General features: G+C 36.1%; 1 protein-coding gene across 1 annotated transcript; it reads right to left on the bottom strand.

The window, feature by feature from the left end:
• Nucleotides 1-7,680: 7,680 nt before the first annotated feature.
• Nucleotides 7,681-10,098, bottom strand: LOC141642262 (sugar transport protein 10-like). Its single transcript, XM_074450998.1, has 4 exons — nt 9,821-10,098; nt 9,246-9,571; nt 8,518-9,147; nt 7,681-8,424 (listed from the first exon to the last, which is right to left on the bottom strand). The coding sequence occupies exons 1-4, from the start codon at nt 9,954-9,956 to the stop codon at nt 7,963-7,965; spliced, it is 1,554 nt and encodes a 517-aa protein (XP_074307099.1). The 5' UTR covers nt 9,957-10,098; the 3' UTR covers nt 7,681-7,962.
• Between the last annotated feature and the right edge of the window lie 1,113 nt (nt 10,099-11,211).

The following is an 11,211-nucleotide window of genomic DNA, read 5'->3' as shown; positions in this document are numbered from 1 at the left end:
TCCCGTTGTAAAACCAATTTGTAATTTCAGATTTTTGTTAGACACTTTAATTGCTTTTTAGACATTAGCGTAGTTAGTTTTAAATAGCGTAAGACCAAATATAGACTGCGCTTTGTAAATTTGGTATTTTCGAGAAGTATTTTTCTGTGTTTTTATGCAGGTTTGGGGAAGACATGCTACATTGCGACGCGTGCCAAAGAAAAGGCTTCGATCGAGTACTTTTTGTACTCGATCGAGCAGATTGCCCAGGTAAAGTCTTTGATCGAGTGAATAACATTACTCGATCGAAATGTCCAATTTGAGGGTTCCTCGATCGAGTTTTCCTGTACTCGATCGAGAAGAGTTGAAGTGACAAAGTCCTCAATCGAACAAACCAATGTTCTCGATCGAGGAGAATGCAAGGGGAAGGAGGAAACATCTGATCGAGCAACTTTAAAAGTCTCGATCGAGCAGAATTATGAGGAAAGCTCTCAATCGAGTGATTTCAAATCACTCGATCGAGTAACCTGCATTGATAATACACGAGGGAGTTTTCTAATTCCTTAATCTATTTCCAATTCACTTTCCTTCTTCTTCCTATTTTTGCGATAAACCCCTATAATTAACACCAAATCCTCCTTTTTCTTCCCTTTTTTACCAAATTAATTACCCAATTTCATTCCTTGAAAACAATTAGACCATTGCCCTCTATTTTCCCCTTGAAATTTCGTGTTTTTTTTTTTGCGGGTTTTCTGCGAAATTAAGGTTCTTGCGGAAATCGAATTTCATTCGATTAAATTGTTCGTTTTTGTTGGGTTTAATTGATCTTGTTATGGGTAATCATCTCAAGTAAGTTCCCTTCCCCTCTATTAAATGTTTAATTGCGTTTTATGCTTGATTTTTCGAATTTAGGGTTTCGAAATTTCGATATTTGGGAGAAAAATCGTCTTTTTGATTGATTGTTTTCTGATTAAGGGACTTATTTTGACTAATAGGATGGATAGTAGTACGATTTCGGCTTCTAGTTCTACTATTGCTCCGTATGTTACTGAGACGGTGGTCCCTGCTGCCACCACTGTCACCACCCCTGTTGTTACTAGGGATGTCAATTTCACCCGCACCCGATCAAAATCCGATCCACCCGATCCTAAAAGACGGATGAAAACCCGACCTAAATGGATGACGGATGGATGATGGATGGAACGGTTGACGGATGATGGATGGGTTGGATGAAGAAATTTCACCCGTCATCCATCCACCACCTGATTTTACTAATTTTTATTTTGAAAAAATATATGTATTACATTTTTAAGATATAAAATATTCAATTTCTCTAATTTTTCTACTTTGAAAATATATATTTTGTGAAAATACACACTAAAAAGTCACATTAAAATAATTATATCACATAATTTTTGTAAAGAATAAAAAGTCTATCATTTTTTAGTCTTAAGCATACATATATACTATCACCCGTTTATCACCCGATCCACCCGTTTCATCCATGGATGACGGATGGGTGGATGACGGATGATAATTTTCATGGATGACGGATGGGTTGGATGAGATTTTAATGTGACGGATGGATGACGGATGAGGCTTCACCCGATCCGAACCCGATCCATTGACATCCCTAGTTGTTACTGCTACTGTCTCTCCCGTTGTCACTGTTACAGCTGCTGTTACTACAGCTGCTACCACCGTCGCTACACCCGACACTACTACTGTGACTACTGCTACAGCTGTTGTACCGTCCTTGGTGTCGACTCCTGCTGTGTCGACACCATCCATCACAGTCACGTCCTCTGCCCTTGTCCAGAGACCGCCCTCTGTCCATGCTGTTGCACGAGCCACCGACAGGTTCGTGGCCGATGATTCTCTAGATTCACTTCCCGAGTTCCCTCTGTCGAGTGGCTCGTATAGAGCGGGATGAGGCGCTTGCCTTGTTCCCTCTATATGAGTATCATATGAGGAGAAGACGTCTCGTTCCTGAGGGCTGGTCACTCCCTTATTTCTACCGGTACCCGGCGGCCACAGCCAGCCAGTGAGGAGGAGGACACGGCGCAGAGGGAGGAGCGTTTTCGAGCCGACCTTGTTGGATGCGACAAAGGAGAGGAGGAGAGTGACCCCTCCTACACGGTGGTTGACGAGGAGGTTGACGAGTAGCTGTTGGTCTACTCACTTCCCCATTTTTCTGGCTGGTTTGGGGACGTTCATATTTATTGTGAGTATTTCTGCTTTTATTTATTTTTTATTTCCTTTTATTTATTTATTTCATTCATTTATTGGTTGTATTTTTCTCGTTCCCCATATATTCTGCAGGTGTATGCTGGAGGACAACGAAGGCGTTGTCCGTTTTGGTTTGGGGAGGGTATTGTATCCTTTGAGTCTGCGTTTATTTTGCATTTCACATTTACTTTCTGCTTGCATTGTATTTTAATTTCAATAAATAATGAAAAATAAAAAAAATAGAAAAATATTCAAAAATATTTCACGTTTAGTTTTGCATATAGGTCGAGTCGGAACGATAGATTTCTGTGATATTTTGCACTGTAATTTGTCAGGTCACTTAAGACTTGTAACAGATTGTCATTTTATTAGTTTTGTCATGCGCATAATCTACGAGTTAATTTTAAAAATACAGCTGAACATTTAGACTTGACCTAATAAAATTGGTAATCTACTTAAAATTTCTAAGTTTTCATAGCTTATAACTGGTGTTATTTATGACCAGTTCATCTAGGAATTGAGAGTAGTATACTCCTTGCATAACATTTTCACTAATTTGCACTTTTATGAAATTCGATTTCTTTTTGCTTGCATACATTCGGGTTTGTGGTCGGTGCCACATGTAGGAAGGCGCTTGCAATTTTTCCTTTCTTTCATTTTCACCCATTTAGCTCCACATTAGCCAAACTTAGTCTTTTTGACCCTTAATTACACCCAAATTAAGCTTGCTCGTCAAGCTAGTTTAGTGTGTTTTGCGGTATATATTTTGTTGATCAAGTTTGGTTCGTATTGTATCATTTTGGAGTTGGTAGAAAAGAAAAGGAAGGAGGATATTGAAATTGAAAAAAAAAAAGAATTGAAAAAGAAAAAAAAAAGTGAAAGAAAAACAGATTAAGAAAAAAAAAAAAAAAAAAAAAAAAAAAAAAAAAAAAAAGGAGACCGTGTGAAAAAAAGAATGAAAAAGAGTTTGTTTGTGACGGTCTCACTCCTATGCTTTATTTAGGGTGGTGCTCATTCATGGACGAGTTTTACTCTTTCGTGGACGTAAATGACCATAATACCCCTTTTATTTTAATAATTTTCTTTTTAATACCCTTCTTTTATTCTCTCTCTATCTTCTTCATTTACCCATTTCTCACTCTAACTACCACCATTCAACCACTACTACCCGTCAGCCACCATCCACCACCTTTACCGCCGCCTTTCTTGCGCCTCCTCAGACATTTAACAAAAAAAAAAAGACAATGGAAAAATAAGGTAGATGCAGTAACTTTGTGTTCTTCAATTCATGTACTGCTGGCGGGCCACACAAATTCACACAATTTTTTTGGTTGATTCAGTTATGTTTGATCTGTTGACTAGCACCGCGCAACGGTGTACATTGAATAGAATGTATATTGAGGACGGAAAAATCATCTCCCATGCCATATAAGAGTTTACCGCCGTTTCACATCCAACGCCGACAACAGCCGCCGTCCCTCACCCCATCATCAAAGACGGTTTAAACAAACCCTAAATTAATTTGTGTAAATCAATTCCTTAATTTGATATAACTATTAAATTAAGAATTAGAATGATTAGTTGATCGATACGAGAATTAACATTCATAATTGTGTAATTTGATGGATTTGATTAATTTTGTGAAGGAGAGAATTAGAGAGATTTTTTTCCTTTTTTTTTTCTAGGCAAAGGGCATGCTATGGAAAAATAATGAAAAAAAGTCCATACGAGAGTAAAATCCGTACATGAATGAGCAACTACGTTTATTTATAGCTTTTGAGGAGTTGTTGTTTGGTTTAGTGAGTTTTTAAGCCAATTGAAGGGCACTTGTGCTTAATTCTCGAGATGGTTAAGAATCGGATGTTGTCTTATATGGTTTCGTTAGGTAGTTAGCTTGACTATTGCCTCACAATCCCATAATTATTTTGCCTTTTCTTACCCATCGCCTCACTTTCCCATAACTTTTGTAAGCCCTCAGTTGTGGCAGACATTGTTTGGATGGAATGTATGTATGGTGATTAGAATTGTCTATCATTTAGCTGCAAGCATGCTTATGTGGGCCGTAGTCTAGGTGAGCGTCTACTTTTATTCTCTCTTACACTCATATGCTTACCCTTTGCTTCATGAGAGAAGAGTGACCCGTGAGAGTCCATTTTTAAAGGTCTTGCAAGGTCGACAGTTCAGCTTATTTATAGACATCATACAACTCGTTTGCGTTTGACTGTTGTAGCTATAAGTGTCAGTTATGTTTGCATTAAACGGTTTAAGTGGACAAGTTATAGCTAGCTCTGAGTTTTCTTATCCGTTCCATTAGTTTGCATTTAGTTCACTCGAGGACGAGTAAAGGTTCGGTTTGGCGAGATTTAATATGTGCAATTTATATAGTCCTTTTTTGCCTCTTATTGCACGTATTTCTATATTATTCTCGTAGTTTTGTATTGCAAAATGTCCCGAATATGCTACTTTGGTTTGGTTCGTCTCATTTGCAGGAATGGACCTGAAAGTAGTGAAATCGTGCCTTATTCAGTCCCCTTAACATGCATTTGTGGAGATGGAAGGTTTAGAGCAGAATTGCCGTGCCTCGGGAAGCGTGAAGGAGTATTTGGAAGCTAACCAAACAAAGAGTCAAGCTGTTTCACGAGCTGGATCCTCGATCGAACCCTTTTTTGTTCGATCGAGTGAAGATGCTGGTCAACAAAGCTCGATCGAGTCCCTGCTGTACTCGATCGAAATGAAGCATTCGGAGTTTACTCGATCGAAGACCCTACTTGTTTGATCGAGAGGAATTTTTTGAATAGTGCTCGATCGAGGAGTCTCAAATCCCTCGATCGAGTAAATTGCTATTTAACACGAGAGTTTTATTCCGTGATTATCTTATTTAATATCTTAGTTTAGTAAATAAATATCTCCCCTATATGAGGGAAGACGTAATTAGGTTTTAAGCATTCTCATTCATTTTGTTTTAGACTCTCGATTATTCTGTTTTAGACTCTAATCTCAAAAACTTAATTACTGTACACTTTCTCCTTTCAGGTTGCTTTGCTCTTATTTACGGATCTCAAGCTTGTAATCTTTCTTCACTCTTTATACTCAATTTAATTTTTCTTTGCATTCTCTTAATCTTATGTTCTTAATTTCTGTTTTAGTTTATGTTATTGCTAGTTTATATTATTTCATCTTTATCGTAGTATGTCTCTTGCTAATTCATATATCGTTGTTGTTTACTCCATCAATATTATGAGTAGCTAAATCCTTTTATGTTAGGATTAGGTGAATAAATGAAGTTATGAATAGATTAGATGGTTGAATCGTGAGAACTCTTTTATGACAATATAATTGTAACTGTTTAGTTGAGTGCACGCTTCTAAACTAGTTAAATCGGTTAAATTCAGACCTAGATCGAAAGATTGGAATGAACATACCTGTTATGAACAGTAGACTACACTAATGAGGATGATAGTTAAGTTAGTGGTAATCTAGGGCGGATAGCGGACCGAAAGGACCTTTCCTTTACCCTTCTCACATTAGATCGTCTGAGCTATTTATGACTGAGTTGATTAATTGCCATGGTGAACCGACTTCCTAACATACTTCTCTTTATTTGATTATACCGCTTATTTCTCTTTATTATCTTTATTGCTCTTTTCTCTTTGTCTTAATCTTATTTAGTAGTTAGAAATAAATTCAAAACCTCCAGTTTGTTACCTGAGGGACTTAAATTAGCGGATAGATATAATAGCCTCTCTGTGCATTACGATACCCAACTTACCTCTACTATATTTTAGTTGAGCCAGTTGGTTTATTTTTGATAGGTTGCGACAACCGTGTCAGGTCTCGTGATTGCTTATTCCAGGTAGGGTTTCCCTACTCGGTTATTGATTACATGGTTAATTAATGTTGTTGATTCATATCGTATTGGAATTAATAATTGGTAATTGTTGTTGTATAACGTGGTTGGTTGTGATTGTTTGTCTGTGGTTCTCGATGTGCGTCCTCGGCTAAGTGGAGTCACTTGCGGGAGTGGCGTCACGCCCTTGATTAGCTCTCTGTGGAACCCGCCACAGCACATTAAGGAACATGGATTATCGCTCGGATGAGATGAGCGGGGCTTAGGTGGGAACGGTTGCGGTCCCCCACTGGCGGTGTAGAAAACTTATTGCGATGGATATTCTTGCATGACTACACACTTTAGTGTGTAATCAGGTGTGTGGAGTTGTAATGGAGACTGGGTGATTTGTGTATTGTATCTGTTGTATTATTTTTGTGTAATCAGTAACTGACCCCGTTTAAATGTTTTGAAAATTGTGGTGATCCATTCGGGGATAGTGAGCAGTTATTGACCACGTATGAGATGGACGCGCATGGGATAGTTGGGTTGAGTCATCACAAGATGTCTAGAAGCCTTCTGCTGTGTCTTAAATAATTTTTTCCTTTATTTGAGTTAGCTTTTTGGAACAGTTGTATTTTCATTTGACAGTTTTGGTTTTGGACATGTATCGCTTTAAATTCACTTGATAAAGTAAGTTTCATTATTGTCTATTTGATATACATTGCCTCGGGTAACCGAGATGTTAGCATTCTCATACCTTGGAGTATGGGGTGTTACATCTAGAATACAAATTAAGGTAATGCTAAAATCCTAAACTTGTAAATAGCAATTACTTGAAGGCTAAGGAAAGATCTCTTGCACAATCCGAAACTAGGATTCAGAATTATCCTTTAAACTAAAATCGTTTTCAAATTGTAATATTAGATCGATTATAGTCGCATTTATTTTTATGCGCATCCATAAAATAACAGTATTAAATAAAAAGTGTTTCAAAGTCTCATCATATGGAATAGAGATATGAAGAAAATTTTAAAATTTCCTTTATAAGTAACAAAAGGGTAAATGAGGCAACGATTGATATCCTTTTCAATTTCCTTATCGTTACAGAATGAAGTGTGGTTTCATTTAACCCGATTGTAATTATTTAACTCTCCTATGATCTCCAAGTCCAGTGTTTTCTATGGCCGTCTTTGGACAAGGCGCAATTAGTGTTTTTATCCATTAATCACCTTTATGTCGAACCATTAAACACCCTCAAATCGCGTCAAAAAAAGAACAATCTTGCTAAAACTTTGTTTTCATTATTTCTCTAATTAGATGTTCTTTGCGTAACTATCTAAGACTTCGTCAGGGATGTACTTCCCCAGAACCAACGTACACATTTATGTTGTAATATAACGTATGATAATATACTCCACTTTTTATAAAAGAACACGCTAAGCATTTTCAAAATCGCGGCCACAAAAAGAAACAGTTTGGCTAGAAGTTTGTTTTCATTATTTAATTATTTAACGGTGTTCAAAGCAAATTTACGGATTTAATTATTTCATTTTACAACATAAAATTTTCAAATTTTTGATGATGTTTAATTATCAATTCATAAAAATTAAAACCAAGATACAAAATAAAATATTGCTATAAAATTCAAAAATTTGATTATTATTCAAAAATGAGAATGCGGTACATTTAGAACAAACATTGATTCATTGTCACTCATTATTGTCCAACATAGAGAACTGCAAAAGAGAATATAAGAAGGACGCCAATTATTTTTCACTCAAACACGAATGTGAAATTCTTGTCATGAAGCTCTAGAGTAGGAAGGCCTTGAATTTTTCCCCATTAATCACCTCTATGTCGAACACACGTTAGAATTCCCTCAAAATCGCGGCACAAAGAGAATTAATCTTGCTAAAACTTTGTTTTCATTGCTTCTCTAATTGGATGTTCTTTGCGTAACTGCCTAAGACTTCGTCAGGGATGTACTTGCCCCAGAACCAATGTGCCTTCCATACGCCGTACATTTCTTCAATTGGAACATTCTTGGTCTCGGGCAAGAAGAAGTAAATGAAGATTGTCATAATGACGACGAATCCACTAAAGAAGAGGAATAGTCCAAACTTCATGTAACATAACATTGTGAGAAAACATTGAGCGATGATGAATGTAAAGATCATATTGAATATCACGGTAATGGCTTGTCCGGCAGATCGAGTCTCGAGAGGAAAGATTTCACTAGGCACTAACCAACCCAAGGGACCCCATGACCACGCAAAGGCCGCAACATAGGCACATATTAGGAATACTACCAAATCGGCATTGCCCTTTGAAAATGCTCCTTGTCCGGTTGTTCCATATGTTTTACCGATGAAAATTGCTGTCAAAATCTGTAGAAAAAGAAGATAAATGAACAAAAGATAGCACACATATTTTAATGGTTTGTTGTTGAAATGTTTTATTATAGACGTAAATAATGTTACCTGGCAAATAAACATCTGGACACCACCTTGAAGGAACAATGCCCTTCTTCCAACCTTATCAACAGAGAAAATGGAAACTAGAGTGGCAAGAACGTTAACACCTCCAGTAATCACGGACGACATAAGCGCAGCATCATTACCGAATCCAAGAGTCTTGAAAAGAACCGGTGCATAAAACATAATAACATTGATGCCAGTCAATTGTTGGAATGAAGGAATAAGAATTGCCATGATAAGTTGAGGTCGGTTCTTAGGCAACATAATATTCTTCCATGAGTTATCAACTTTCTTAGATTCGTCACTCGCCTCAACAAGGTCTTGAAACTCTTCATCGACATTGTCAACGCCTCTGATCTTCTGCAACATTCTCCTTGCTTCTTGTCTTTTGCCTCGGTCGATCAAGGAGTTTGGTGAGTCGGGAAGGACTAGACCTCCTACGGTCACCATTAGGGCTGGAACGGCGGCAAGTCCTAAGGATAGTCTCCATCCAAGATGACCCTTGATGCCCGATGTTCCGTAATTGATTAAGTTTGCTGCAAGAATACCAATTGTTGTTGCCATTTGAAAACACATGTTTAGAGCTCCCCTGAGATTTGCGGGTGCCATTTCAGAGAGGTACACTGGTACAGACTGCGAACATTCGATATATTAAATGTCAATTAATAGTTCACATTATAATTGTATGTACAAAGAATAAAAGGATAAAGGGGATATATATAATGTTTTACCTGATTACAAAACCCAACTCCAATACCAAGGAAGACGCGACCAACAATGAGCATAAGTATATTTTGTGCAAATCCATTGAGCAATGATCCGATAAGAAAAGTAAGTCCACCGATGAACATTGACATCTTCCTACCAAATGTTTTAGTAATGGCCGAAGCAAAGAATGAAGCCACTAAGGCCGCAAGGTAAAGCGATGACGTGAATAGTTGTAGGAGATGACTATCAAATTTGCAGTATGCACTTTCATGGCTTGATTCTGCGGTTTCTTTTCGATACACTGATGGAAAAAACCTTCTCAAGAATATATCCATCGATGTCACTCCTCCTGCGATATAAATTAAATATTAGTAGCGTAATAATATGAACAACAACCAATTATAAGTAAAATTGTTTTATGATTTATACACTCAATAGTCTCATAATACGACTCTATACATGATCTGACAATTTGGTTAATGTTACAAAGTGTTGTGATATTCTGTAGAACACAATATTTAATAATGTGTATACAAAGTTATACATTTGACGCCTAGTAAAAAAAATAAACGTAACAAAATATGAGCGAAATAAAAACCTGAAATTCCAATGTCATATCCAAAGATGAGACCGCCAGTGGCACCAACAAAACATGTGAATATAACAAAGAAGGTGACTCCGCCTTCATACTTCCGTCCACTCGGTGCAGAATTAGTAAAACCTCCTCCTGCCATGTCTCACACACACACACACAAAACTTTAATAAATGTATGTTTTCCTAAGTTTCAATTTAAGACACAATTACAACAATGTGTTAAAAAAGATCACTTTCTTTTTTTGTTAAATGATAAGACATAAAATGAGTTGTGAGTGAATGATGTTTGCAATTGGTAAAGGGCATTATTTATAGTGTTAATAGAGTGTGTTTACACTCCTTAGTGTACGGAAAGATGTAGTTGTCCATTATTTAAGCTAAAGTCTTGACCACTTAGAGAGTTTAGTTTACGCAGTTCATGGGTCATAAACTCTCTATATTAAGTAATTTTCTTCTTTTTTATTTTTTTGGAATTAATAGATTAGAGAAAGATGCATTTTAACGTTTCTTATTGTTTCTTTATTTTTAGAATCAATTAAAATATGTCTTTTGTAGAGAGTGGAGTAATTTGACCATTATTTTCTTTTAAATAGAAATAATTAAGAGTAATATAAATTTCATTTTATATGTTGGAATAAACTTGTAATATCATTTATATCCCAATTAATTCTTATGAGATATAACTTATAATTAAACATCACAAAAAAAAGTGACACATATAAAATAATTTCACAATTATTGTGTGAAACCATATTTAACATTAACTAACTCGTTAACAGCCCCAACAAAATTACTTGATAAACATATAAAATAATGTGCCAATTTTTAATAATTTAATATTTTAAATTGATAACTTAAATATTTTAATATATTAGTATTCCTTCCAAGATATCGTGTAATCAAGACAAACTCCATAAGTTAATATATTTAGTTGTTAAGTTTGGACTTCTTTTTTTGAATCCGTCGTATCCTACCAAACGGACTTATCGAATACTTATTTAAACATTACATGTAACTCCATCACACCGGAGTGTGTAAAAACAACAGCTTAGTCTAAAATAAGATTAAAAACCACTAATATCGCAATTCCTCTTCAACAACGGAGCCAAAAATTTGTTGATTAGTTTTAAAACCGCAAGTGCACGATGTTATATGTAGCACTTAGGGGTCGAATCCACGAGGAGTAAGATGATTACTAGTTGTTTTAATTTTAGTATTAGGTAAGTCGAAGAGAAAATGCTGGTTGATTGATTAAATATCTAAACTAAGTAATCACTAATGTAAACACTAAATCTACGACTAGTGATTAAAACGAGATTTAATTCAAATAGGTAAAAGCCTACGACTCGACCTCTCCACCGACATGTTCATTTACAATCATAACCTAATAATTA

Source organism: Silene latifolia, chromosome 2 (genome assembly GCF_048544455.1).
Source record: "Silene latifolia isolate original U9 population chromosome 2, ASM4854445v1, whole genome shotgun sequence".
In the NCBI taxonomy this organism is placed as follows: Eukaryota; Viridiplantae; Streptophyta; class Magnoliopsida; order Caryophyllales; family Caryophyllaceae; genus Silene; species Silene latifolia.
The sequence above is the reverse complement of the archived record's forward strand: the minus strand, read 5'-3'. Positions and strand labels throughout refer to the sequence as shown.

What these genes read in the sequence shown, in the direction of transcription:
- LOC141642262 (XM_074450998.1), bottom strand. Translation starts at nt 9,956, where the DNA reads ATGGCAGGAGGAGGTTTTACTAATTCTGCACCGAGTGGACGGAAGTAT. An exon ending in GAGTTGGGTTTTGTAATCAG is followed by an intron (nt 9,148 to 9,245) that starts GTAAAACATTAT and finishes GAATGTTCGCAG; the next exon opens with TCTGTACCAGTGTACCTCTC. An exon ending in TCCAGATGTTTATTTGCCAG is followed by an intron (nt 8,425 to 8,517) that starts GTAACATTATTT and finishes CTTTTTCTACAG; the next exon opens with ATTTTGACAGCAATTTTCAT.